Raw genomic sequence first — 25,210 nt, forward strand, 5'->3', positions numbered from 1 at the left:
GAAGCTTCCTCCATGTCCAGCAGAGCCAATGCCAGACAGCTCCAGGATGGTCCTGCTGGGCCAATCAGAAATGGTGGTAACACCTATGGGATAACAGAAGGGAAAAGCTATTGCACAGCTGTAATTGCAGCCTGACAAGAACAGGGTGAGAACATCTGAGAGGAACAACTGCAGACACCAAAGTCAGTGCAGGACGACCATGAGGATACAGAGATCCACCTGCAGCTCATGGAGGAGACCCACCCTGACTGAGCAGGTGGATGCCTGAGAGGAGGCTGTGACCCCATGGAAAGCCCAGGCTGGAGCAGGCTCCTGGCAGGGACCTGCAGACCTGTGGAGAGAGGAGCCCACCCTGGAGCAGGTTTGCTGGAGGGACCTTGTGAGCCTGTGGGGGACCCACACTGGAGTAGGCTGTGCCTGAAGAAAGGCACCCAATAGAAGAGTGACCCATGCTGCAGCAGTTTGGGGAGGACTGTTGCCTGTAGGATGGACTAGAGAACTGTCTCTTGTGGGACGGACCCCACACTGGAGCAGGGGAAGGACTCCTCTCCCTGAGTAGTGGCAGAAACAACCTGTGATGAACTGACTGTAACAACCCCCATTCCCATCTCCCTGTGCTGCTGGGGGAGGAGGTAGAGCTGGGAAGGAGGGGTGGGGGGGAAAATGTATGAAGGTCTTACTTTACTTTCATCATCCTGCTCTGAATGTGTTAGTAAAAAATTTGTTTAATATCCCCAAATTGAATCTGTTTTGCCCATGATGGCATTTGATGAATGATCTCTCCCAGTTCTTATCTCTGCTCATGAACCCTTCGTTGTATTTTCTCTCCCCTGTCCAGTTGCAGAGGGGAGCAAGAGAGAGTTTGGGGGGTGCCTGGCATCCAGCCAGGGTCACCCCACTACAATGAACCACAGCTACTTTTATCTGAATGCTGGCATTCATAGTTTCCATTCTATCCTCAATTTGAACCACAAAATGTAAAACCAAAACCAAACACAACCATCCGCACCCTTAGAACTACTGGAGCTGAGATTCTGAAAACTGACACTTCAGAGCCTTCAGCATCTAACTGTTTAGAAGAAAAGAGAAAATGGCAGAAGTACAAAATCCCATCCTGGAACATAGCTGTATTTAGCAGGGGAGAAGTACATATTTTTATTTGCTTTCAATGATGACTGAATGCTGAAGTTCCACATCTCAATGGATGTAATACATGCCTGCAGAAAACTTGGTTGTTAAAGGAATCAACTTCTACGGGATTCACTAAAGCTGCTCATCTACATGAGGGTAAACATGTGGGTGGAACTCTGCTTCACTGTGGTTCCACTGACCAGATCACAGCCCAATACTTAACATGGGAGTTTAAAATATTGTAAAGCTTTCTTTTTCTAGTAGGATACCCAAAATCTGGCTGAAAAAAACCTTCTAGAAAATTTCCTTGTAAAAGGGAAATACCAACTTATTTAATGATTTAAGCAATTAATATAAATAAATTAAACCCATATAAGTTTTCTCTAGATTTAGCAGAAGTCAGCATGCTCTGACAAAATACACTTATACTATAGCAGGTTTTTTTTTTTTTTTTTTTTTTTTTTTAGTCTTAACTTTACTACCTAAAATATAACAAGCTGTGGGGGTGGGGAGGGAGATAGAAGTTGGTTCTTTTTTCATTCAAAATTACATTTTTCATGAGTGGTATTTTGGATGTGTGAGCGTTAGTCATCTGTATGATACATGATTTGTATTCACTGTTTCTCTTTGAACCCAAATAATGGTTCTGTGCAACTGTCCTTCCCGAAGGCAATCCCTGTTCTGTATTCTGGGCTTCAACAAATTTGTATAAAATACCATAGTGCTCCCTCCCCTCTTCCATAAAAAACTACTAATTATAAAAATAAATCAACCAGCTTATTCCTCTGAGTAGAGGTGGTGAATTCTTTAGTCAATAGATTACTTGCTGAAAATCTGTCTCAAGGCTGAAACTTTTAAAACCTGAACTGAATTTAACACAAAGAGCTTTGACCAAGTATCACTTTACAGGAAGATTCCTAAGCTTAGTGAAGGTAAACAACCATATCCTCTTATTTCCTTTGTTACCCCAGCAGCTCAAAGATAAAGATTTAAGACCTTTCAATCTTAGCTTTAATATGCAAGAAACCATAGGCTGAATTCCTACACAGCGATGAATGGGAAAACACAAACCATCATGTTGTCTATCTTTTGAGTTATTTTACTTTCACTGGAATATTTGAAATGGTCATTCTGGCAAGGAGTAACATTAGATTATGCCTAAGTATTTCCACCACATTTAGGATATTTTGTCCCTAACTGCCTGTTATCTTCCCCCATTTACCTTGTCAAAACGTTCATAAAAGAAATTGAAAAGAATTTTTCCAGAGTCAGTACTCAATCGGATCTGAAACACTGTATTACTCTTTGTCCCTGAAAAGTGAAACAGCTATTAGCTTGCAATTCCTAGTTTGTTTTTTAGAAGTCAAAACTGATGGTAATGCAATAATGCACAAAGATTCTGATTTCTGTATTTAAGTATTCCCTCTACCATCTGCCTTTTCTAAGCAGGTTCTGAAGTTTTATGTCTGATTGAAATTTTAGCACAAAACAGAAACCTCACTAACACAAACACATCTATTCTACAGCAGAAGTCCCAAGAAACTTAATCGCCATTGTGAAGTCTGCAATACACACAGAGTGACACCAGGATTCCAAACTCCCCAAGAATAACACAATCTTCTGTTGAAATCCATCTCTCTCCCAGAACACTGAGCAGGTGACAAGCAGAGAGACTACAAGTTTGGAAGGCACCAAGAGACAAAAACAAGGCTAAATAAGTAAGAAAACAAATTTTATAGATCCAGTTTTACAGACAGTGGTAATACTAGTTCATACCAATGCTGAGAATATTCAAAACAGGAAAATCATCATGGTATCGCTTACATTACTGATCTCAGTACATTTACATGTCTAAGGCAGACAGGAAAGGTGATGTTCAGACAAGCAGGAGATAAGATTTTTACAAAGCATTCAAATTTCATCCAAGAGCAGAACTCTCTACTTACTGGCCTTCTGCTAACTTAGTACTGTATTACAGATGGACTGTCTTTACGCTGGACTGTACTCTCAAAGAACACTTTTGACAGGCTGTACGACCTCCTGAGTAAATCTGGGAATACTGCCTGACCCTCATGTAGGAACTGGGATTACATGAAATATTCCATTATATTGCATGGACTTGAGTATTTTACTACTTTGAGATATAAAATGTGATTTCACATTTCAGCTTTTATGCTGGTATGTCTTCCCCCAAAGTAAATGCTGTGTTACATGTGCTTGTGTCAGTGTGGTAGGAACTGACCAGAAGACCAAAGGAAGACTTAGCTGGTTCTATGAGGCAGCAGATCTTTTAGTCTAGCAGGCTCCACATGAAACACCTTCCATCCAAAGGCTGCCTAATGATACTGGGATGACACACCAAGGTCATACATCAATTATTATCTCACTGATAACCATTGAAAGTTGACTGAAATTAACTCACTGTGGACACAATGACAAGACCTCAGTTCAGTCAGCATAGCATATAAGGAAGCAAGGTGTTACTTTTGCAGTGCTTGTGAGAAAGCACTGGAAGAGTTTACAGATAAATTTATCCTAAATTATATACTTTATTACTACACTGATGTGTGACAAAATGGTTGATCATGTAATCCAATTAAAACCTTTCTGTATTTTTTCATTAGATGACAGAACAGCTAAAATAGAAAATTAAACTGAGTAAGTATTGAATGTAGAGGCATAATTTTACAATTTAAATACATCAATCAAGTAAACTTTACATATTTCAGGAGAAGCTAATTATTTCTTTTAGAAATTGTATGATGAAGCATTAATGATACTTCTCCAAAAATGCTTTACAGCATCTAAGACACTGCTCATAAACAGTTTCAAAGTCCTTTTCGTTCCCCTAAAAAAGAAGAGAGGAAAAAGACTGTAAGAATAACAATACTGGCTAAAGAGAAAGTACAAATTGCAGACTGGTTTTTCCGCTGTCAGTAATGGCAAACAACAGACATTAGGAAAAAATAAAAACAGTGCAAATACGTGGTGGCAGCTTTTGTGTAGATCTCTCTAGTCCGAACTCAGGAATTTCCACAGACAAACTCTGTGACTTTGTATTTAACAATCCTGCATGACTTTCCTTCACATATTTCTTCCACTCACTTTTGAGCCCTTTTAACTATTTTCCTTTTTTATGCTCACACTAACCTGTCATGTTGAGCTTCACAGTTTAATGAAGCACTGTGTGGGGAAAAAAAAAAACAAACAAAAAAACCCCCCATCTTTTTATTTTGAACCTGCTCCCCACTAATACCATTTGATATTCTCTACCTCCTAGGTAATGAATAGCAATTCCTTATGCAGCTTTTCATATCAAGATTTTATAGAACCGTACTGCATCTTCATCTACTTCTGTTTCCTAAACTGAAGAATATTAGTCTAATTGTTTGCTCTTGGCTGGTACTAACCAACTTTTTTGACCACCTGTGTCCATGTCTTTATCTTTCCTGATCACATCCTCTTTGCAAGGAGGCTGATCAAACAGGGCTTCACCCAATATTAAAAAGATAGGTGCACTGCATTATTTAAATTTAGTAACTGTTATAAGCATAATAACATTTTCCTTTCCAATCCCATTAAATATATAGTTTTCTTAAGCCATTTTAAAAATGTTAACATTTCAACTTTGTATAACATCAGATTATATATCATACACCAACTGTGGGATCTGGGAAGATTATATACTACACAAACAGAATTTTTATCAAGCCACCCAAAGAATTTCTTACACATACATAGTATGGATCTTCAATAATAAGCTGTTTCTGTGGATCGTAAGTTCCAAGTAGCTCAATTTTGGCCTTGCAGTCTTTAACTTGGTTGCTTTTCCTGTTCAAATCTCTGTAGAAGAGAAAATAAAATTTTCCCCTGAATTTTCCTTCAGAGTTTTGGCATCAGCACAAGATGTTCATGATCTTTTCTAGACAAATAGGAAAATAACATGTCTGGACTCTGTCAATCCTGTGGACTCTATGCTGCTGCTTGTTTTTGTTTTTCTTGTTGTGTGGGGTCTTTTTTAATTGAGTAAGGAGGACATAAACTGAATTCAGAGAATAAACAAGCAGTCAGGCACTTGACCCACAGCTTAAAAAAACTTTGTAACAGTCAGTTCATTGGGTTCTTCCTCAAATCAATCATTAGTACTTTCAACACCCACCCTTAGCTTGTACTGAACAAAAAACAATGGAAATTATCCAGGTATTTTCCCAGAAGTACAAGTAAGATTCTCCTATCTGCTCAAAGCCAGTGTTTTAGACTGGTATGCTACAACTTCTCTCAATACTACCTCTATCTCATGTGACATCTTACCACATTCAGTTAACAGAAAATGGTAAATCAGTGAGCTACACCTGTTTTCCTTCTGATATACTGTAACATTTCATCAGTTGTCACATCCTCTTCCCTCTACACCGCGTCTCATTTTGAGATGGCATTTTCCCTATTTGCTTAAAAATGGTCATCCGTTATCCCAAAGGCACTTAAAATGCACCTCTCATCATCTTCAGATTAAAGGCAGCTCAGTACTACCATTTTCACAATGAACTCCCAGAACATACTAAATTATTTTAACATTATACATCTCCATACCAAATCATCATTTTACTTACTCACCATTAAAAAAGGCAAAAACCCCTCTTGTGAATACTTAGTCATAACCATATCAGTTCTAAGAAATTAAATTTTAATTATTAATTCTGATTAAGAAATTAATTTCAGATAGTTTAGAAATAGCAGTGAGACCACAGTACTGTTTTTGCTTGAAGAAAAATCAGAGCTCCTCTATCAAGTTATTGTTTCAATTTACAGATTTTTCAGTAAATTCTCTAACCTTTTATTATTAAAAAAATGTCAGACTATCTTCTTAAAGGCTTTTGGCATACCACTTAATGAACAGAAGCAGGTCAGATGGGTCTGGTACTAAAGAAAAGACATGTCCCAAATCTTCCTTTTCTGATATGACAAGGCATTCCACCAACACCTGGAATCAGCCTGCCCTCCTAGAGCTACAAATAGGCATTCCTAGGCAAAATGGCTGAACTCAGTGCAAGTTAAAGGCAAAACTTTAGCACAGCAGTAGCAATATTCCTGTCACAGTTCTGACGTTTCTTCTGCCCTAGAGCACATATCATATAAATTGTTAATTCAAATTTCTGTTTAAGAATTCAAGTGAAAATAGACAGAAGCCTTGTCACGTCATTGCTTGAGATGCTGCAATCAAGCCCAGTGTTACATACCCTTCATTCATGAAGACTGTGGAAGAGAGCTTATTCAAGACATTCTGGAAAACTCAACAAAATCATTCTTATTTCAGTTAAGTGGTGCTGCTTCTATAAGACTTTATGTGCTACTAATAGGGTCTTTATTTAGGTTTTGCTGTTGGTTGTGGTGGTTTGGTCTGGGCCTTCTTAAACTAACTTTCCAATAGCCCTTACAAGCACTTTGGCACCTGTAGTTTATTCAAATTCAGCTCCTTAATCCTCAATATGTATGTAATTGAGTAGAAATTTTGCTACTGATACCCAAATTTTTACACTAGGAAACTACTTAAACAGATCTTTCTAAAGTATGCTTAACTAGAGCACAGCTAACAATAAAACAATGTTTCCCCAAGCTAACAACCTTGCTTATTTCAGAGTTCCCTCTATTTCTATAAAAAAGTAAAAAAAACCTGCACCATATTTAATCCCTTCCCAGTTCCCAATTTGTCTTTTAACTGCCATGCAATTAGAAAAACAGATCACTTCAATCAAGACAGTAAGTACATCCTCATTCTTAATTATACAGGCATCAGCTGTATATAGCACAAAGTAACTAAATTTCCATGTCCTTAATCCTTGAGTGGCATGTATCACACAAATAAACCATTGAATTCTGACTCTAATTAAACTTACTAGAAGTGAAGAATCCATCCATTAGCACATCATTCACATACATGTAAAAAAAATAAAACCCAAACAAAGAAACCCCAACACAAGCTAAGCAGTAAAATGTGACATCTGTCTTCAAAGTAACTTGTGAGAGACATCACTGCAAATAATCCATATGAATTTGTTCCATTTCTTCATACATTACCTTAGATTGCTCTCATCCATACAAAGTATATGATCAAAGGTCTGGAAATCCTCTTTAGTAATCTAGAAGTAAAAACAGGTGCTTTAGCCTACAAACTGCCTTTGATTAATAAAAAGGGGGAAAAAAGTGTTTTCAAATTCTGTAGCTCTGATTTATTAAAAAAGACACAGGTGGAAAGAATAGAACTGCACCTTCATCAAATTTTACAATAACCTACAACATTTTAAATATACTCTACCATGATTATTTATCCATTTCTGCAAGTATTCCACAAGAAAACAAACAATCCAAGTCAGCTATTTAACAGGCCTTTTCTATTTTTTTTTTTTCACATTTCATGCATCAACTTAGAACATCATTAAAAGCAACATTTCTAGTACTTTTCAACTAGTAGCACTAAAGCAATTTCCAATCATGGGAACCATGCAATAAAAATGGTTAGAAATAAAATAGAAAAATTACTTTTTTGATAGGACAACAAAAATGTAGGTAACCTGGCATCAGTTGCAGTACTTCCAATCTAGAAATTTGCCACTGCACAGGAAAAGATACCAAGTGAAACTTAAAGATGAAGTATGAGGGTATGAGTTAATCTCTTAAAAACAAATGCATCCACAGTATTTTAGCCCATGTAAATTCACAAAATTTGTAGTATGATGTGAAAAAATCTGGGATCTATTGTACATCTTCCTACCATCATATCATCTATTCTTTTCCCTTTCTTGTAATTTATTGACTTCTAAACATGAATATAAATTAAATTCAGCGATCTGAGTTCAGTCATGTAGGCAAACATAGCAGATAAACTGCTGGCTTAAATATTAATGTCATCTTATTGTTATAAGGATGGCTGCAGATATTTGCCAGTTGTCATTTTATTTCACATTACATTTAAGCCTAGCTTAGGGAAAAATCTTCCTGGACCCTGCCCAGAATGCTGGGATAAGATATCTGAACCAGGTGTCCATAACGAGGATGAAGAAATGGAATAAAATCTCTAATATTAGAGTTCACTTTAAGACTGCACAGTCCTGTGTGAAGCATCATAGCCGAGAAACTTGGGAAGGTTGTTCAGAACAGGGTTTTCTGGCAGGCATCTCTAAAAACAATGGGCTAGAGAAGTGAGTAAGCAAGTAAACAGCCAAAAGGCAAAACACATTATCCTGCAAGGCAGAGTTTTAACCTGTAAAAATTATTTATGTATTTAAAAAAAAAGGTTTAGATGGCAAAGCAGACACTTTTTTTTTTTTTTTGTGCTGATGCCTTTTCCTGGTCTTAAAATCAAGAGTCAAACATGGTTAGAAGGGGAAAAGGGGTTTTACCTCTGTATTTATTTTAAGGATCCTTAGGTGCACGCATCCACGTCGAATGCATCGAAATGCACACCACAATGCTCACCCTCAAAAGATCTGGTACAACATTATAGGTTTTACTAATTAGCATAGCTATCAAAAATTCCCCAATGAGAGGCTTGAATGACCCCCCCTCCCCAAGGAACCTTCCCCTGGATGGTTCTATCTTAGTTTACAGAATGTGTTCTGGAGAGGACCTTGGGGTCTGGGGCACACTGATCCCTAACTACGAAGCTTCTAAAATGTTTAGTCTCCGAGCTGAACAAACAAGTCCAAGAATGTAGGCAAAAAGCACTAAGAATACAGAAGTTGTAAAAAGGTGCAACAGGAGTATAAAAGAAAAGATAAAAAATCATCATGGCATCAGTGCAAACAGCAAATAGATACTGATTAAGCTCCCATAAAAGGGAGTAAGAAAAGACAGACAGAAATTATCACCAGAATAAAACCATAAATGAAACATTACACACAAAGAGAATTGAAGGAGTGAGGTGTGTCAGGAGTGAACATGAAAAGAAAGGGTTAATAATGAAAACTAATACAGACTTGTTTATTTTTACTGTAAAAATATTTGCTGTATTCATGCAGTGCCTCTGACCTATGAAAAAGTATTTTTGCAGTGGAAATAGCTCTGTTTTCCTGGCAAATCTTCTACAAGCTGCTTCTGATTGCTCTACACAGCTGAACACTTGCCCCTGTGAAAATCTGAGGGCACGGATTTCTTTGTTGTACAGACAAATGTAAGAATAAACTAGGATCACTTGACAATGTGGCAGTTATTACCCTATGACCACCACTAAACCAGTTGCAAATGCAGCCCTAAAACCAAGGTTACCATTTCACTTGTACTTTTAAGCCCTAACACAGTGTCAGATAAAAAAAAGCTTTCATTGAGCAAACCCCAGTAACTGAAGGTACTCCTCAAAACTATGAAAACTAGTACTTTGGGGGATGAAATTGAGGATGTAAAAATTGATGAACATTTTGAGAAGTGGAGAGTTCAAGTAGTCAGCTTGGGATGAAACTACACAGATAACAATAACTTTACATTTAAAAAATGCATATAACAATTATTAATTTATTAGTGAAACATTTCCCTTTATTTACAGAAGGGAAATCTCATTTTCTCTGTCTAAAACGCAAAGAGAGGCAGTAATCCTCAAATTTATTCAGTTGTGAAACAGTGTTTAATACAACCTTCTTCTAATCTCAATTTCATATTTAAAGCAAATGGATGGTATGAGTCATACCAAAATCAATTTTGGCCTCAGCATGAATAAAAGTGAAACTGATTAAAACCTCTCAGGTTTGTGCATGAAGAATAAGAGCTTAGAGAATTTCATACAGCAACCCACCATTAACTAAAATGTTAACAACTTTATTTTATATATAAATATATACATTTATTTTTATACTTCACTTTTAACTTAGAAGTATAATTCACTTTTAACATCACTGTATGTGATGGTAGGACACAACCAATTTAATATTCTCTTTGACAAACCATTCTTGTAGTATTGAATAAAAAAGAAATGCTAAATTACATGATTATCATAATTATGCAAAAAATTACATGAGAGAAGGTGCCTTTCACTGGGTGGATAACAGTTTTCCACAGGACTGAAGAGGATAATTGTACAAGGTACTTATCTTATGACAATACTTCGAAGGCAACAGAAGGTAAATCCCTACTCTCTATTTCTGCAGCTTCTGTATTAAATCTTCCTTAATCTGTTCTGAAACAAGTGTCACACAAAAGTCTATCCTTAAGTTTGTCTCTAATAGTGAAACAAATACACTTCCACTTGTACTAACCTGACCACTCTGAAAAGTCCTATTCTACACTGTCAAGTACCTCTTTTTTCAGAAGTACTACAAGACCATAACAGGTATGCAGTTCAGAGAATCAGCAGAGACCATATGACAGAAATTTGGAAAAAAAAATTTGGAGCTACATAGTTAACATCAGTGCAAAATGAACAGTTAGCTGTAGTTCAGGGATTTTAAGATTTTCTTTACAAAACAAACTATGTGTACTGGGATGATTTAGACAAATTTTCATCCTGTTAAGTCTTACATTTTATTACCTCATTTTTTAATTTTTCTCTCCCTGTCTGTGTAACATTTTAGAGTCTTCTGATTGAAAAATCTCTTCATTTGCCAGAATGTATAAGCAACATTAAAGTGTTTTCATTCCTTCTCTGCCAAAGAAGGATACAAAGATCTGCTTCAAGACAGAGGATCAACTTGTTTTGGGTCCTTTGCTTTAATTTAACTGCTCATAAACCACTCTAGGAATACCCAAGAACAGTTCTCAAGTTTCCAAGGCATATCTTCTAAGAAGACAAACATGTCACACTACTGTGATGACTGAAACACTGATTGAATAGTTTCAGAACCATTTAGCTTGTATATTGACAAATAATGATGTTTGTAAGCACTGATAAACAGTAAATCCGGACGTTGTCACAAGAAAAGACCACAATAGACTTTTTTAGTAACTATTCTAATAGTAAATTACTGAAAAATGTGAAATGGTGCTGGGCTTAATTCTGTTTATCATATAAACAGAGATTAACATCAGGAGAGGTCAGCAGAGGGCAATTGACTAATTGAGAAAATTTATTTTTGAAAGTCAAAAAACTAAACATGTAGTCTTTGAAAAGTGAAGAAAGTAAATATGACCTCAGTGAGGTCTAGAAAAATTCTGAAGGGAACAGAAATGTAAGATAATAACAAGACTGCTTGATCTTTTTGTCAATACAAAAACTAGTGGCGTAAACTCAAACTAAGTAAAGGTCAAGCCCTAAAGGAATATCTTATATCCAGAGAATAGTTAACTGAAGTAAATTATGTGCATTTATATGAGTGTCTGAATGATTTAAATAGATGCAGACACATTTACTTCCAATCTCTCTGGAATGCAGTATGGAAATACATGTTCTTTTGTTAACAGATACAATTTTAGGTAAAACTTAAAGGATTTCACTAAGTGGCAAACCTGCCTTTGACTTAAGAATGCTTCAAGGATATGTTTTCCTCTGAAGTTACCACCAGCTGTGCTACTTATCTTGGGTTTGAGTGCTTTCATTCTAATTTAGCACTCCAGATATTTTTAAAAGATCTTCATGCGAGTGCAGAAGCTTTTTGTGATGGATGAACAGGTATTCTACTTCTTTGTATATAAATATACAACTCCTTGCTGAAGGATGCATCACAGATTACTAGAGTAACTTAATTTTTAAAAGTATTTTAAAAATGCTCAAAATACTAAACATTTGGAGGCAGGATTTTTCTATAATGAAGAAACTGGTTCAATGCTTTCCCATTATACTTCCAATGAACCTTAATAACAAAAAACTCCTGAAGCTCAACTAGAAGAGTTAGGCCACTTTGGAGTCCTTTAAAAAACTGCAGAGAGTATTTATTACTTGATGCTTATGCCCTGCTCAAATGACTTCTGTGACTGCAATGGTTAGGGCATGGGTATGAATAAGAAAGAAAATATGCTCTCTTCTACCTGTCGTGCTTTATGTGCTGTCTCAATGCCATGATTTCTTAGACAGCTTAAAGCCCTTGAATCTGGGGAGCGCCCCACGTTCCAGTCTGAAACAGCAGCACTGTCTGTCCTCCACTGTAACAACAAAACAAATATATACACAGATTTAAAGAAAATTAAGGTACAGTACCTGCCTGGCAATATGATTCATGGTAATGCCATGCTTCTTCATGCAATTCTGTCCTCGATAGTCAGGAGGGCTTCCTATTTCATAGGCAGATGTCGCTGCACTGTCTATCCTCCACTACAGAAAAACAAATTTATATTTTTATGTTTCTTTCCTCACTGCTTATATTTCTAACTGGCTACGAGACAGTTATTTCTTGGAACAGAAATAAATAGCTTACCTTATGTTCAAGCTTTTCATCAGCTACAAGTTTTCTGAAAACTGCTTCAGCTATTGGAGAGCGACAGATGTTTCCTATGGAAACAAGAGATTCAAGTGAATTTTCAGACTATTGAAAATAAAAAACCAGTAATTGTGCAGATTTTTCAGCCCAGATCAGACTAAAGATTTTTATTTACTTAGATAGAATGCAGACTTTGTAAAAACCCGGCGTCCTGTGCCTGGGTTGGGGCAATCTCCAATATCAGTACAGACTGTGGCATGAAGGGACTGAGAGGGGCCCAGTGGAGCACCTGGGGACACTGGTGGGTAAGAGGTTGGATAAGAACCAGCAGCGTGCACCTGAAGCCCAGAAAGCCAATCATATGCTTGGCTGTATCACAAGCAGCATGGTCAGCAGGTCTAGGGAGGGGATTCTGCCCCTCTACTCAGCTCTCATGAGACCCCACCTGGACTAGTGCAGCCAGTTCTGGGACACCCAGGACAGGCGAAACATGGAGCTGTTGGGGTGGGTCCAAAGGAGGGCCACAAAGATGATCAGACAGCTGAGCACCTCTGAGTGGGAACTAAGGTTGTGCAGCCTGAAGAAGAACTGGGGAGATCAGATCTTACTGCAACCTTTCTATATATAAAGGGGGGGTGTAGTGACAGGACAAGGGACAACAGCTTTAAACAGAAAGAAATGGAGAAAACTTGTATTGGACATAAACAAGAATTTTTTTTTTTTTTACAGTGAGGGTGGTGAGACATTGGAACAGGTTTCCCAGAGAAGCTGCAGTGCTCCATCCCTGGAAATGTAAAAAGCCAGCCTTGGATGAGGCTTAGAGCAACCTGGTCTAGTGCAAGGCATCCCTGCTTATGGCAGGGGGCTGGAACTAGATGAGATGATCTAGCTGATAATCCTCTCCCACCCAACTCATTCTAGGATTCTATACTATCCACTGGTCTCTTGAAATGCGTATTATTATAAGAAAAGATATAACTTATTAAAATAAATAGGACGAATGCTGTGTAAGCACATCACTCTCTTCTCCTTTATAAGGGATATGCGATCACAGAAGACAAAACCATAGAATTTAAATGGCAGCAAAACTACAGAATTTAAATGGCAGCATATTACTTTTATCTTTGAATCTTCCTACACACTGCCAAATTTCAACTAATACCACCTTCAAGTAATGCATGGAGAATCATGAATATTTGCCTGAATACTTTACTACATTACTACCTCACTATGAGCAAAACCTTTTGGACAACTCCAAAACACAGCCACCACCATTGTGAGAACATAGTGAAATGGCTGAACAACCTGTAGTAAAAATACTCTTGGTCACTGAAATCAAGTCACTACAGATTAACTGAGCCCTCATCAAGAGCAGCATCTAGAAACTAATTCTAACCCCCAAAAATTGAATACAATTACACAGGCTCTAAAAATATCACAGAAAAAAAATTCCCAACTTTTTTTGTCCAAAATACATAGGATTAGGAACAAAACCAAACATATGTTAAAGCTTAAGTGCTGTCAATCAGCCAGCAAACAGTTAAGGTATTTATACAAATACATAATCAGTCTTTCCTTCCAATGGCCTCCAACTGCACTAGCCACTTGATCTGACCTTATTTCAAAAATAACCTATTTCAACAGTGTATTACAGCCCCATTAAAAACTAAAAATAATGGATCTACAGCATATTTGTTCTGAAACTGTAACTACAACTGTAACAATCTATGGTAGACCTCTTAAAATGCATACAGAAATTCATATTTGAAAAAGAATGAGGTGTCTCAACAAAAATAAAAAGCCTATTCAACTATTACTTTAACTCTTTCTACCTTTTTATCCTTCAGAAATTTTCAGTAACTAGATGGATACTCATAATACTTGATGTATCACCCAGATAGCAGTAACTCATACAAACAAATCTTCACTTTCCATCAAACAAAATGTGTAACTTTGCTCATCTCTAACTTTTGAGCAGGTAAGTATAAAAACCAGAAATGGCAAAACTCATCTCTGTACCCTTAAATAAATCACTCTCCTACTACTGATTAAATTCTTTCCAAATCTCAAACAGTAAAAAGAAAGAAAGAAATGCCCATGAACAAAGCTAAATTTCCATCAGCAAAAAGAAATTTTCACATGAGGCAGTTAACATCATTTTCAAACAAAACACCAAGGTAGGTACTTCACTGCTAAAGAGAGAAGGTACTTTGACCTGGGCATTTAATAACTTGCTACCACACTCATGTCAACTATAAAAATCACAGAGGGAAGTGAAGGTCTGAAGCAACACAAATTGACTGTCAAAGATTTAGAGAACATCAAATCACTAAATGGCAAAGGGAACGGGCTAACCATTGAAAAACTGATCTTGCTGAAATATTAAGTGATGTCAGTATATCTTCTTCCAGGAGAAAACATACTAATACTATTTGAATTAGTTTATTCCATGCACAGAAATTAAATCAGTCTTGGGAGAAAAATAAAGCAGAAAAATTTTGGGGTTCCTTTTGTGGTTAAATGAGAAAACAGGTTAGTACTACTAATTATGAAAGTCTTTAAAATATGGTAATAAAGTAAAAAAAATAATCTCATTTCTTGAGTGAGTTAAGCATTAAACAATACAATTTCAAAACATGGAAACATACAGCACAAGACAGAAAATAACCTTCATATCAATGAACCCAATCCTTTGATATTGCAAGCATATACAGCACCGCTCCTCTTACATCAAGTTCCATTTTAAAAAGCATCATTATTTTAAAAGGCTATTCCAGATACTGATTTCATGTGGTAGCATAAGACCTTCCAGTTTCAACTTAGTATTTATTCCTGGAAGTCTCTGCTCATCTGATCTTGGTTAACATCAGTCTCTGTCTTTCCTTCAACAGATACAGAACCCTTGCCAAGCATAACTGTGCTAAACTAACCAAACCAAGCTCTCAATCTCCTCATGAAATTAACTGACCTTATCTAATCACTCCAGTAAAGTCAGATCTGGACTTCTTCTAGTTTGAATTTACTTTTCCTGAATACTGACAAGCAAAATGACTGACTACACTACAGGAAAAGTTTGTTCCAATTTTTTAAATAAAAAAATAAGTCTGTAATAGGTTCTTTTGAAAATAACCAGAGAACTTCTACAATCACCTTTGATTCATTCATGAGTATCAAATTTATAAATTATATTATATGATTATAAACCCCTCCTTCTAATTTGTCCCCTCCCTCTCTTGCTTTGTTGTTTCAAATAGGTGATCTTTGAGTCTTGTTTCTAAACTATTATGTTCTGTTCCCATTACACCAGCTGTTGAGGCCATCCATTTCTTCCTGTACCAAGTTTTTTCTCTGTATGAATGATCTCACACAACTGTGTATGAACAGTAACTTTCATTACTACAGTCAACATTTCAGTAAAAACCAATGATTAATACTCTTGGTCCTAGTCATTCATTAACTAGCTCCCAAATTTCAAAATGGTGTTTTTGAAATAAATCCCTCATGGCTTTTTCCATTTGTTTAACCTCCTGCTTTGTATGGATTGAATTGCTCCAAATTTTCACTCTTCTATAGTTTGCCCACTTCTTAAAATAAATGTCATAAATACAAGCTTTAATTAGATCATATAAAATACCATAATGATTTTATCCATCAGCACCATGATCACCCTTGATTTAACATATTAACTACCACTTCTAGCAGTAACTATAAACTCCAGTTGTATCATTTTTGAAACAAACACTTAACCCAGTTTGTGACTTGAAAAATAATATCCTCCCTGATGACACATTTCAGATATTAACAGAGGTATTAACACTGTTACGGAACTGCAATCAGCATTCAAATCTATTCTTGGGAACTATGGACAGAATCACAGAACTGACTTAACAGAAGCTCTTTTCCCCACATACTGTGCCATATTATTTTCATCCTAACCAACTTTTACCCATGCTACTCCTTGCAACTGCTGTCATTCATCTTAAGATTGATGTAAAGCCCTATCTTATCCCACTGACATATGCAAACTTAATCCTTGTTTTCGAGTCACTTTTCTCACTAACTTCTGTCCATTTCAGACCCAGTTTTACATCCCGCATTGGTCTTCCGAGGTTTTGCTGAGGTTCCTCATAGATGTACAGCATTTCCTAAGTTATGGATTGACAGACATATTTGGAGAGTGAAAGGGGAAATTTCACAAAAAGAGTCGTAGGGCACTTACCTTCCTCCTTGGACTTGAACCATTATTTTCGTTAAATGTTATCTACACCTTAACTTCACTACCTAACCTCCCCTGGTGTTCCTTTCTTCTTTGTTGTATTTCCAAGTGATCTGATCATGCTGGCTTTATGTAGAAGCTAGCAGTATTCAAGTTCTCAAAATCTCTATCTTCTCCCTTCATTTTTTTGCATTTCAAGTTCTTTAAGCTGTAGTGACATTTTCTATCATACAAAACTAGTGCCCAAGGTACCTAGAGTCAATCCACTGAAATTAATCCTACAAACATCTCCAAATACAGTGATTCAAGGACAAGGGATTTCAATCACAGAATCAGTATTGGAACCATTTTCTCACTCATTTTCTAAACACAAGGCCTCCAGTGACAGTGATCTAAGCTAATGCTTAGTTTCTTGAGTTCTTACTCCAGTCTCTGCACTAATCTTTGACCCATTCCCAGACAGAAAGGGAAGCTCTGCTTCTACTGATAGGAAAGATAACTTGGATCCATTTGATGCTCAGGTCCATTGCCCATCTCTGGGTATGTTGATCCAATCATCTATTCTCTCAATTGTTTTTGTATCTTAACTGTTCCTTATTCAGCTCCCTACATCTCTCAGACCTTCCCCAAATGCAAACAAATGCTTTTCTCTTGTTCCTTTATTTTTCTGTCTGCTGTTAATAACTAAAGCTTTGCTAGTTTTCATCCTCTCACATGTACAAACCTGATTTTTATTCTGCTTATCTTTCCATGAATGGTCACTTATCCAAGTGACTGGAATAATGTTTCCCAGCATCATCTGCATCATTCATCAGGTCCCCTTCACAAGCATTTAAAACCGACCAGTCACTTTATTCCATTCTGTACTCAAATTCCTGTCAGAACTTCATCACAAGTCCTAGTTCTTTCCATCTTGTCACAGCATTCAATTACTTTTGTGAGGAACCATTCAAGACACTGATTTTAGTTCAGATTCTCTGGTCTTTGCATTCGTGTGTGTGTGTGTGTGTGTGTATGTGTGTGCGTCTCAAAAAACTTCCCTTGCAGCAAGAATAATTATCCTGAATTATTTAACTGCTGGTACATTATGCTTTTCTAATCAACCCAAAGGTTCATCAGGAAAACACAAGTTTTCAACACATAAGCACCTAGTTGCAACAAGCAGACCTTAACATGTTTTAAGCATGTATCTTGTTTTTCAATTCCAAGATTACTTTTACAACCATGCTTTCAACTCTCTAGTACTTCTGCATCATTTCTAAACACAGATTAAATAAGACACTGTATTCTTACAGCTTTATTACCAATACTGCATAGAAGAAAGATAAATTTTCCTTACACTTATCTAACATTCTCTTCTTTGTAAAAAAAGACAATTTCTTTATGCCAACTTGCCAAGAATCCTCATTACAGCAATTGTTTTTCGTGACTTCTTCAATGTCTTACCCAACCTATTGCTGTCCCATTCTGCAGCTATAAATAGCATTTTGTCCCATGAAACCTAGTATTTGGCTATATCTAAACACATATGATGAATCATGACAACTGAACTGGGAAACTCAAATCACTCTGTAACTTTGTCTAGTGCCCTCATACCCACTAAGTTAGTTGCCATTTCAGAAATTATTCTATGCAGTCTAGGTCCCCAGGGAGAAGACTCAAAATCAGTGATTCACAACAAGCATTAATCTGCTGAAGACCCAGCCAAACCCACTTTGCTCAACAGTACACCCATCTTACAACTGTTCCTCTATCTATGGAGGAGATCAGTAAGCCAGTTCCTGCTCTAAGATGCCTATTCAGCTTGTTGTGTTATACTGGAGAAGTCATCAGAGAAAAAGAGACTGATTTATGTAACACAGCATCATATTAAGCTCATTTCTGGAGCTGAACATTTAATTACATGAGCTACGTACGTGTAAAATGAGCAAACTGCATTTTGATTCACCTCCACTTTTAATTATTTCTTTGCTTAAATGAAAAAAAAAATATTTTCTGGTGCCTTTTCATATGCTGTAATTAGGTATGTTGCTGGGTATTTCAATTATTTCTCAGTGATGAGAAACCTTTATCGCTAACGTATTTATGCACATTAACTAGATTGTATTTTGTTGTGTAATGAGTATATGCTTATTTCATCACAAACAAAGAACAGTCGATAGATATTTCAGTAATAGGTTTCTTTCAAAACAATGTAGAAAGCAAATGTAATTTTTCATGAAGGATTGTCCTTTCTGGGATCCTCACTAGATGTGGCAAATTTTAGCATTAATGTACTGCATTAACTAGCAAAGAATACTACAGTTAAATGCAGCTCTAGAAATCTGTTTAGTACTCTTTTCAGCAATAATCTCAGCTATTATTCCTAATAAAATTTAGGAGAAAAAAAAGTATCACTCTTGAAGAATAACCAAAAAAAATTAAGCAAACTTAAAGCAGGAAGACGAAACAAGTTGCCTCCAAAATTTAACTGAAAAGAGTGTATATTTAATTGGAAAAAAAAGAAGTGCTTATCAAGTCAATTAGCTTTTCACACCACATATCACTAAGATTTTTTTTATAACCCAGTAACACAGAAGAGGAAATTTAAAAACTATTTACAACATTTGATTAAAAAAATCCTTCCTATTAACATTGGTACTGACTTGGCCACCCTTTCTTCAGGCTTAATAATTTATATAAACTATTATATTATGTTATACTAAAAAGAGATCCTGCATTAAAACCTTGTTATAGTGCAAATCACCATTTTGGGCTTACAAACCCACATGTATGAATTGTTTCACAAAATCATAGTATAGGTTAGGTTGGAAAAGACCCTGAAGATCAAGTCCAACTGTTAACCCAGTACTGCCAAGTCCACCACTAACCCATGTCCTTAAGCACCATGTCTGCGTGTCTGTTAAATACCTATAGAGCCTCTTCCAATGCTCTTGGGATGAAATTTTTCCTAACATTCAATTTAAACCTCCCCTGGTGCAACTTGGGGCCATTTCCTCTCGTCTCTTTTAACTTATTTCAGGTATTGTAGAGAGTGGTAAGGTCTCTCCTGAACCTCCTTTTCTCCAGGCTAAACAACTCCAGCTCCCATAGCCGCCCCTCATCAGACTTGTACTCCAGACCCTTCACCAGCTCCATTGCCCTTCTCTGGACACACTCCAGCACCTCAATGTCTTTCTTGATTGAGGGGCTCAGAACTGGACACAGCACTTGAGATGCAGCTTCACCACTGCCGAGTACAAGGGGACAATCGCTGCTGCCTTGGTCCTTCTGGCCACACTGTTGCTGATACAGGCCAGGATGCCATTGGCCTTCTTGGCCACCTGGGCACACACTGGCTCACGTTTAGCTGTGGTTAGCCAGCACCCCCAGGTCCTTTTCCACAGGGCAGCTTTCCAGCCACTCTGTCCCCAGCCTGCAGCACTGCAGGGGGTTGTTGTGATCCAAGAGCTGGACCTGGCACTTGGGTCTTGTTTAACCTCCTATCATTGGATTCGATTCAGCCTGTCCAGATCCCTCTGCAGAGCCTTTCTACTCTCCAGCAGCTCAACACTCCCACCCAACTTGGTGTTGTCTGTGAACTGACTACAGTACCCCTCAATCCCCTTGTCCAGATCATTGATAAAGATACTAGACAGGACTGATCCCAATACTGAGCCCTAGGGAACCACTGTTCATAACCAGCTGCCAACTGGATGTAAATCCATTCACTGCTACTTTGGGTCCACACATCCAGTTTTTTACCCAGGAAACAGTGCACCTATCCAAGCCCTAAGTAGCCAGTCTCTCCAAGAGAATGATGTGGGAAATGGTGTTCAAGGTTACAGTGAAGTCCAGGTAGACAACATACACAGCCATTCTCTCATCCACTAGGCAGGTCACTTGGTCACAGAAGATCAGGTTGTTCAAGCAAGACCTGCGCTTTCTAAACCCAGCCTGGCTGGGCCTGATGTCCTGGTTGTCCAGTGCCACATAATGGCACTCATGATGATCTGCTCCATGACCTTCCCTGGCACCAACATCAGGCTGGCAGCCCTGCAGTTCCTCAGATCATTCTTTTAAACCTTCCTGTAGATGAGTGCCACATTTGCCAACCTCCAGTCAACCTCTCCAGCTGACCAGCACTGATGGTAAATCATTGAAAGTGGCTCGGTGAGCACCTCCAGCAGCTCTCTCAATGCAGGAAACATGGCTGGAAAGCAGCCTGGCAGAAGAGGACCTGGAGGTGCTGGTTGACAGCCAGTTGACAACAGTGTGCCCAGGTGACCAAGAAGGCCAGTGACACCCTGGCCTGTATCAGCAATAGTGTGGCCAGCAGGACCACGGCAGTGATTGTCCCCCTGTACTCAGCACTGGTGAGGCCACACCTTGAATCTTACATTCGGGTCTGGGGCCCTCACTACAAGATACTGAGGGGCTGGAGCATGTCCAGAGAAGGGCAACAAGGCTGGAACACAAGTCCTGTGAGCAGCAGCTGAGGGAGCTGGGGTTGTTTAACCTGCACAAAAGGAGGCTCAGGGAGACCATACTGCTCTCTACAACTGCCTGGAGACTGTAGACAGGTGGGAGCTGGTCTCTTCCCAGGCCATTCACAATAGGAGACGAGGAAATGGACTCAAGCTGCAGCAGGGGAGGTTCAGATTGGATATCAGGAGGATTTTTTTCACTGAAAGGGTGGTTAAGAATTGAAAGGGAACTGCCCAGCAGGGTGAGGGAGTCCTTGTCCCTGAAGTGCTCAAGAACTAACTGGATGTGGCACTTAGTGCTATGGTTTAGTTGACAGATTGGTGCTTGCTCAAAGGTTGGATCTGATGATCTTGGAAGTCTTTTCCAACCTTAGTGAATCTGATTCTATTCTATGAATCTGCTCCCCATCCCTGTTTTCGAGCTCCAGGGGCTGGTCTTAGTGTTCAGGACTGAGGCAAAGAAGACATTAAATACCTCGGCCTTTTCCTCATCCTTTGTCATTGTTTCCCCCTGCATCCAATAAAGGATGGAGATTCTACTCAGCCCTCCTTTTGCTGCTGATGTATTTACAGAAATATTTTCTTTTGTCTTTTATGGCAGTAACCACTTTAAGTTCTAGCTGCGTTTTGGACCCTCTAATTTTTCTCCCTGCATAACCTCATGACATCCTTTAGTCCTCCTGAGTTGCCTGCCCGTTCTTCCAAAGCTCATAATCTTTCCTTTCTTCCTTCAGTTCCAGCCAGAGCTCCCTGTTCAGCCAGGCCAGTCTTCTTCCACGCTGGCTCACCCTTCAGCACACAGCGACGGTGATCACCACTGTCTTCAGAACATCATGTTTGAGAAGAAGGATTCATATTAATTAAGATGTTTTTATACAAAAATATCTGTATAGACCACTAGCTTCCAAACACACAGCAACTGATAATCCCTTACTACAGGATGTTTTCCCTGGATTATTATTAGGGGTTGATTTTACTCTAAAGTAAACATCAGAACATATTTCCAAAACTAAACTCTTGGTTTGCTATTCAATTAATCTGCATGTCTCCTATTACAACAACAAAAATACCCAGTGAAAAGCCCAAAGATTAACTAATGGTTTTGCAATAAATGTGGCAAAATGCCAGGGAGTCATAGCACATAGGTAAGATTATAGGGGCTAGGAAGCAGATACTGTTAACAGCCCTCCTATATCAGAGCAGAGAGTCATCCAGCTTGTTATCCCCTGAAGAAACCAGAAGTTTAGAGAAAGCATATACAAAATGGGGTATGGCTCTGCAATCTATGTAGTTACATTAGCTATTTGCTAGTTGTCATTATCTTGTTTACCAGTAATTAATTGTCCTAAGCTTCAGAAAAGCATTCAAGTGATTTCTGATCCCATCTACACTTCTATTTTCTGTGACTTTGCATGACAGGATTTATAACTTAAACATACAGAGTATCAGTAAAAGAAAGTTTCCTATTTCTTCACTTTGGTAGCCTTTCAAAAAAATCTTACTCTTTTCACTCATTTTCATAACAGACTGCAAATTTCATTATTAGATCATAACAGATCAGTCCCCACCAAGTTCTTTTTCTTACTTAAAGTCCTAACCTTCTTTCCCTCTTTTTACAGTGGCTGTTACATTAACTTCAGTGGTTCTTGTTGTGATTTTCTCTCCCTTTCCCATGTCAGGTGTTCCCAACAGCAAACCTGTGGGCAGGCTCCCCGTTCCCATCCCGCTCTTCCAGAAGCCAAGTGCTGCACAACCCATCTCAGAAAGCTGTTCAAAGCCACCTCACCGTGCTGCCCCCAAGCAACAGCCTTAGGTCAGAGCTGGTTTATGCCTATTTAGGTGTTGCTCTTCCCCACACACAAGCTTCGCGTTTGTCAACACTGGATTTTACTTCCTTCACCATTTCCTACTGATTTCACAGAATCACAGAACTATTAGGGTTGGAACAGACCTCTGGACATTAACTAGTCCAATCCCCCTGGACTCTAGGGTCAGCTAGAGCAGATTACACAGGAACGCGTCCAGGTGGGTTTGGAATGTCTCTAGAGAGGGACATTCCACGACCACCCCGGGCAACCTCTTCTAGTGCTCTGCCACCCTCAACGCTAAGCTCTTCCTCGTTATTCCTATGGCGAAAAGGGCGCAGGTGGATTCCGCTTTCTGCCTCCCCTCCTGGCTACCACTCCGGCCCTCCTACATAAGGGAAACCCGCGGAACCATACGAGGGCGGGACGCCTACCGCACCGCGGTGGGCCTGCCACACTTCCCCCGGTTCCGGCCCTCGCCTCACCGCGTTCCCACCCAACCCCGCCGGTGCCCTGGGCCGAGAAGCGGCGAGCGCAGAGCGGGAGCGGCCGCCCCTCGCCCCGCTCACCCAAGCACACGAACAGCACCGACTTCGCCTCCCCCGCCGCCATCTTCGCTGCAGAGGACCTCGCGACTGTCACTCCGCCCACGCCTCGCTTTACGGCACCGGCTATTATAGGCGGCTACGGGGTTTGCCTGTTTTGGGGGGAGAAAAAGGAGCGCAGAGTGGAACGTGCCCGGGACAGCGGGAATGGAGGGAGGAACGGGATGGCACCGGGCGGTACCGATGCCGCCGTGGAGCCGCTGGCGGGAAAGGGAGCGGGCGCTCCGCAGCCGCCCCGGCCCCGCCCGCCTCACCTGCGGCAGGTGCGCGGCTCGGTGGGGCTGCCCCGGTGCCCCGGCGCCGCCCAGTGAGGCTGCGGCGGCGGCAGGAGGAGAGGCAGCGAGGGGGAGCGGGGGTGCCCCGGCCCGGGCAGGAGTGAGTACCCAGCGGGGGCAGGAGTGGGGATCCCGCGGGGGCAGGAGTGGGTACCCAGCGGGGGCAGGTGGGCTCCTCAGCGGGGCAGCCGCGGCGGGCACGGAGCCGCCCCCGCACCCCCGCGGGCGGAGCGAAGGCGCTCGTGCGCGGCGGGCAGGGCCGCGCCGGCACATCGCATCCCCTTCTCCCCGGGGTCGCAGCATGTGCTGCGTCCTCCGCGTAGAAATTTGAGAAGCGTCGAATGCGGCTTTGGCCCCGCCAGGCTGCTGGTGAAATTGGGCACACGGGCGCTTGGCTTTCCAGCCAAGCCTCGAGTGTCTGTTTTTTGGTTCGTTTTATTTAGTTGTGTTTTATATCTATATGATATAGATAGACTGTATATACCTACTATATATTGTAAGCTATATATATTTATATATGTATATATTTTATTTATATTTAATTATATACTTTTAAAAACTTTTTAAAGTATTTATTTTTTCTGCTGTGCTATCTTGTACACTGTATCTGCGTACCTGGCTGGGTTTTGTAACAGCAGACACAGCCCCACCACGGCAGGGTGTGGCGAGGACTGGATTCCTCTGCTACTTTTTAAAGACTTGTTTGGCTGGTCTTTTGGTCAAAATGCAGCGCTTTGGAGGTTAAATAAAAAATGCCAGATTCTTAATTTTCTGCCTGATCTGTGACTTTCAAATGAAAGCTGAAGAGCTTATATAACGTTTGCTGTGGAATGGAACAAACTGCGCATTTCCTTTTATGCAGCTTGAAATGCTGTCCTGCATATGCTACTTCTTTTGTAAATACAGTTGTACAACCACATTTTTTTAAAATTATCTAGTTATTTTACTTTGCAGTGGAAGTGATTGGTAATCAGCAGTGTGGTTTCTGCCCCCGGCGCCTGCAGCATCCTGCTGTTATCAGGCCAGCTCACAGGTGTCGGGAGCGCGAGGTGGTGGAGCCAGGCAGGGGCCAGGGCTCTGCTCGCTTGTCAGACATGGCCTTGGCAAAGGAGAGCGAGATGAGTCAGCTGTAGCATTCTCACGTGTGGCTCTGCCATATTACATAAGTGAGCAGTGCAGAGTGCCTTTAGTCCTGCTTTCTGTCAAGTGAAGTCCCTTGAGGTATCGACATTGGAAGCAGATTCCCCCCCTGCACCCTTCCTATGTCTGTGGGTTGGGGAGGATGAGGCTCTATATAGAAGTGAGTGCTTTGAAAGGCCATCCTGGAGTTCCTATAAAACCCGGTGTTTGTATCTGTGTATGTCATATGTACGCAC

General features: G+C 39.6%; 2 protein-coding genes across 8 annotated transcripts in view; one reads left to right on the forward strand and one right to left on the reverse strand.

Annotated features, from left to right (window-relative positions):
• Positions 1–2,846: 2,846 nt before the first annotated feature.
• Positions 2,847–23,630, reverse strand: ACP1 (acid phosphatase 1). Of its 2 annotated transcripts, none has more exons than XM_042017344.1 (6): positions 23,524–23,630; positions 12,465–12,538; positions 12,079–12,192; positions 7,207–7,268; positions 4,869–4,974; positions 2,847–3,979 (listed from the first exon to the last, which is right to left on the reverse strand). In XM_042017344.1, exons 1-6 carry the CDS (start codon positions 23,564–23,566, stop codon positions 3,902–3,904), a joined length of 477 nt encoding a protein of 158 aa, XP_041873278.1. In that variant the 5' UTR covers positions 23,567–23,630; the 3' UTR covers positions 2,847–3,901. The 2 variants fall into 2 exon arrangements, with proteins under 2 accessions (XP_041873278.1, XP_041873277.1); XM_042017343.1 differs by lacking the exon at positions 12,079–12,192 and adding an exon at positions 12,248–12,361.
• A 201-nt stretch (positions 23,631–23,831) lies between these two features.
• The window catches only part of SH3YL1 (SH3 and SYLF domain containing 1), a 47,891-nt gene continuing 46,512 nt past the window's right edge, over positions 23,832–25,210 (forward strand). For 5 of the 6 annotated variants that reach the window (XM_042017336.1, XM_042017339.1, XM_042017341.1 and 2 more), the window contains exon 1: positions 23,832–23,934. In XM_042017336.1, coding sequence (XP_041873270.1) covers position 23,934 — 1 coding nt within the window. In that variant the 5' untranslated portion in view covers positions 23,832–23,933. Of the gene's footprint in view, positions 23,958–25,210 lie in introns of all 6 variants that reach the window. The other variant, XM_042017337.1, reaches the window with a different exon arrangement.

The sequence above is a fragment of the Corvus kubaryi genome, unplaced genomic scaffold (assembly GCF_017639235.1).
Source record: "Corvus kubaryi isolate FWS band 111438036 unplaced genomic scaffold, C.kubaryi_AGA036_p1.0 split3-73, whole genome shotgun sequence".
Classification (NCBI taxonomy): Eukaryota; Metazoa; Chordata; class Aves; order Passeriformes; family Corvidae; genus Corvus; species Corvus kubaryi.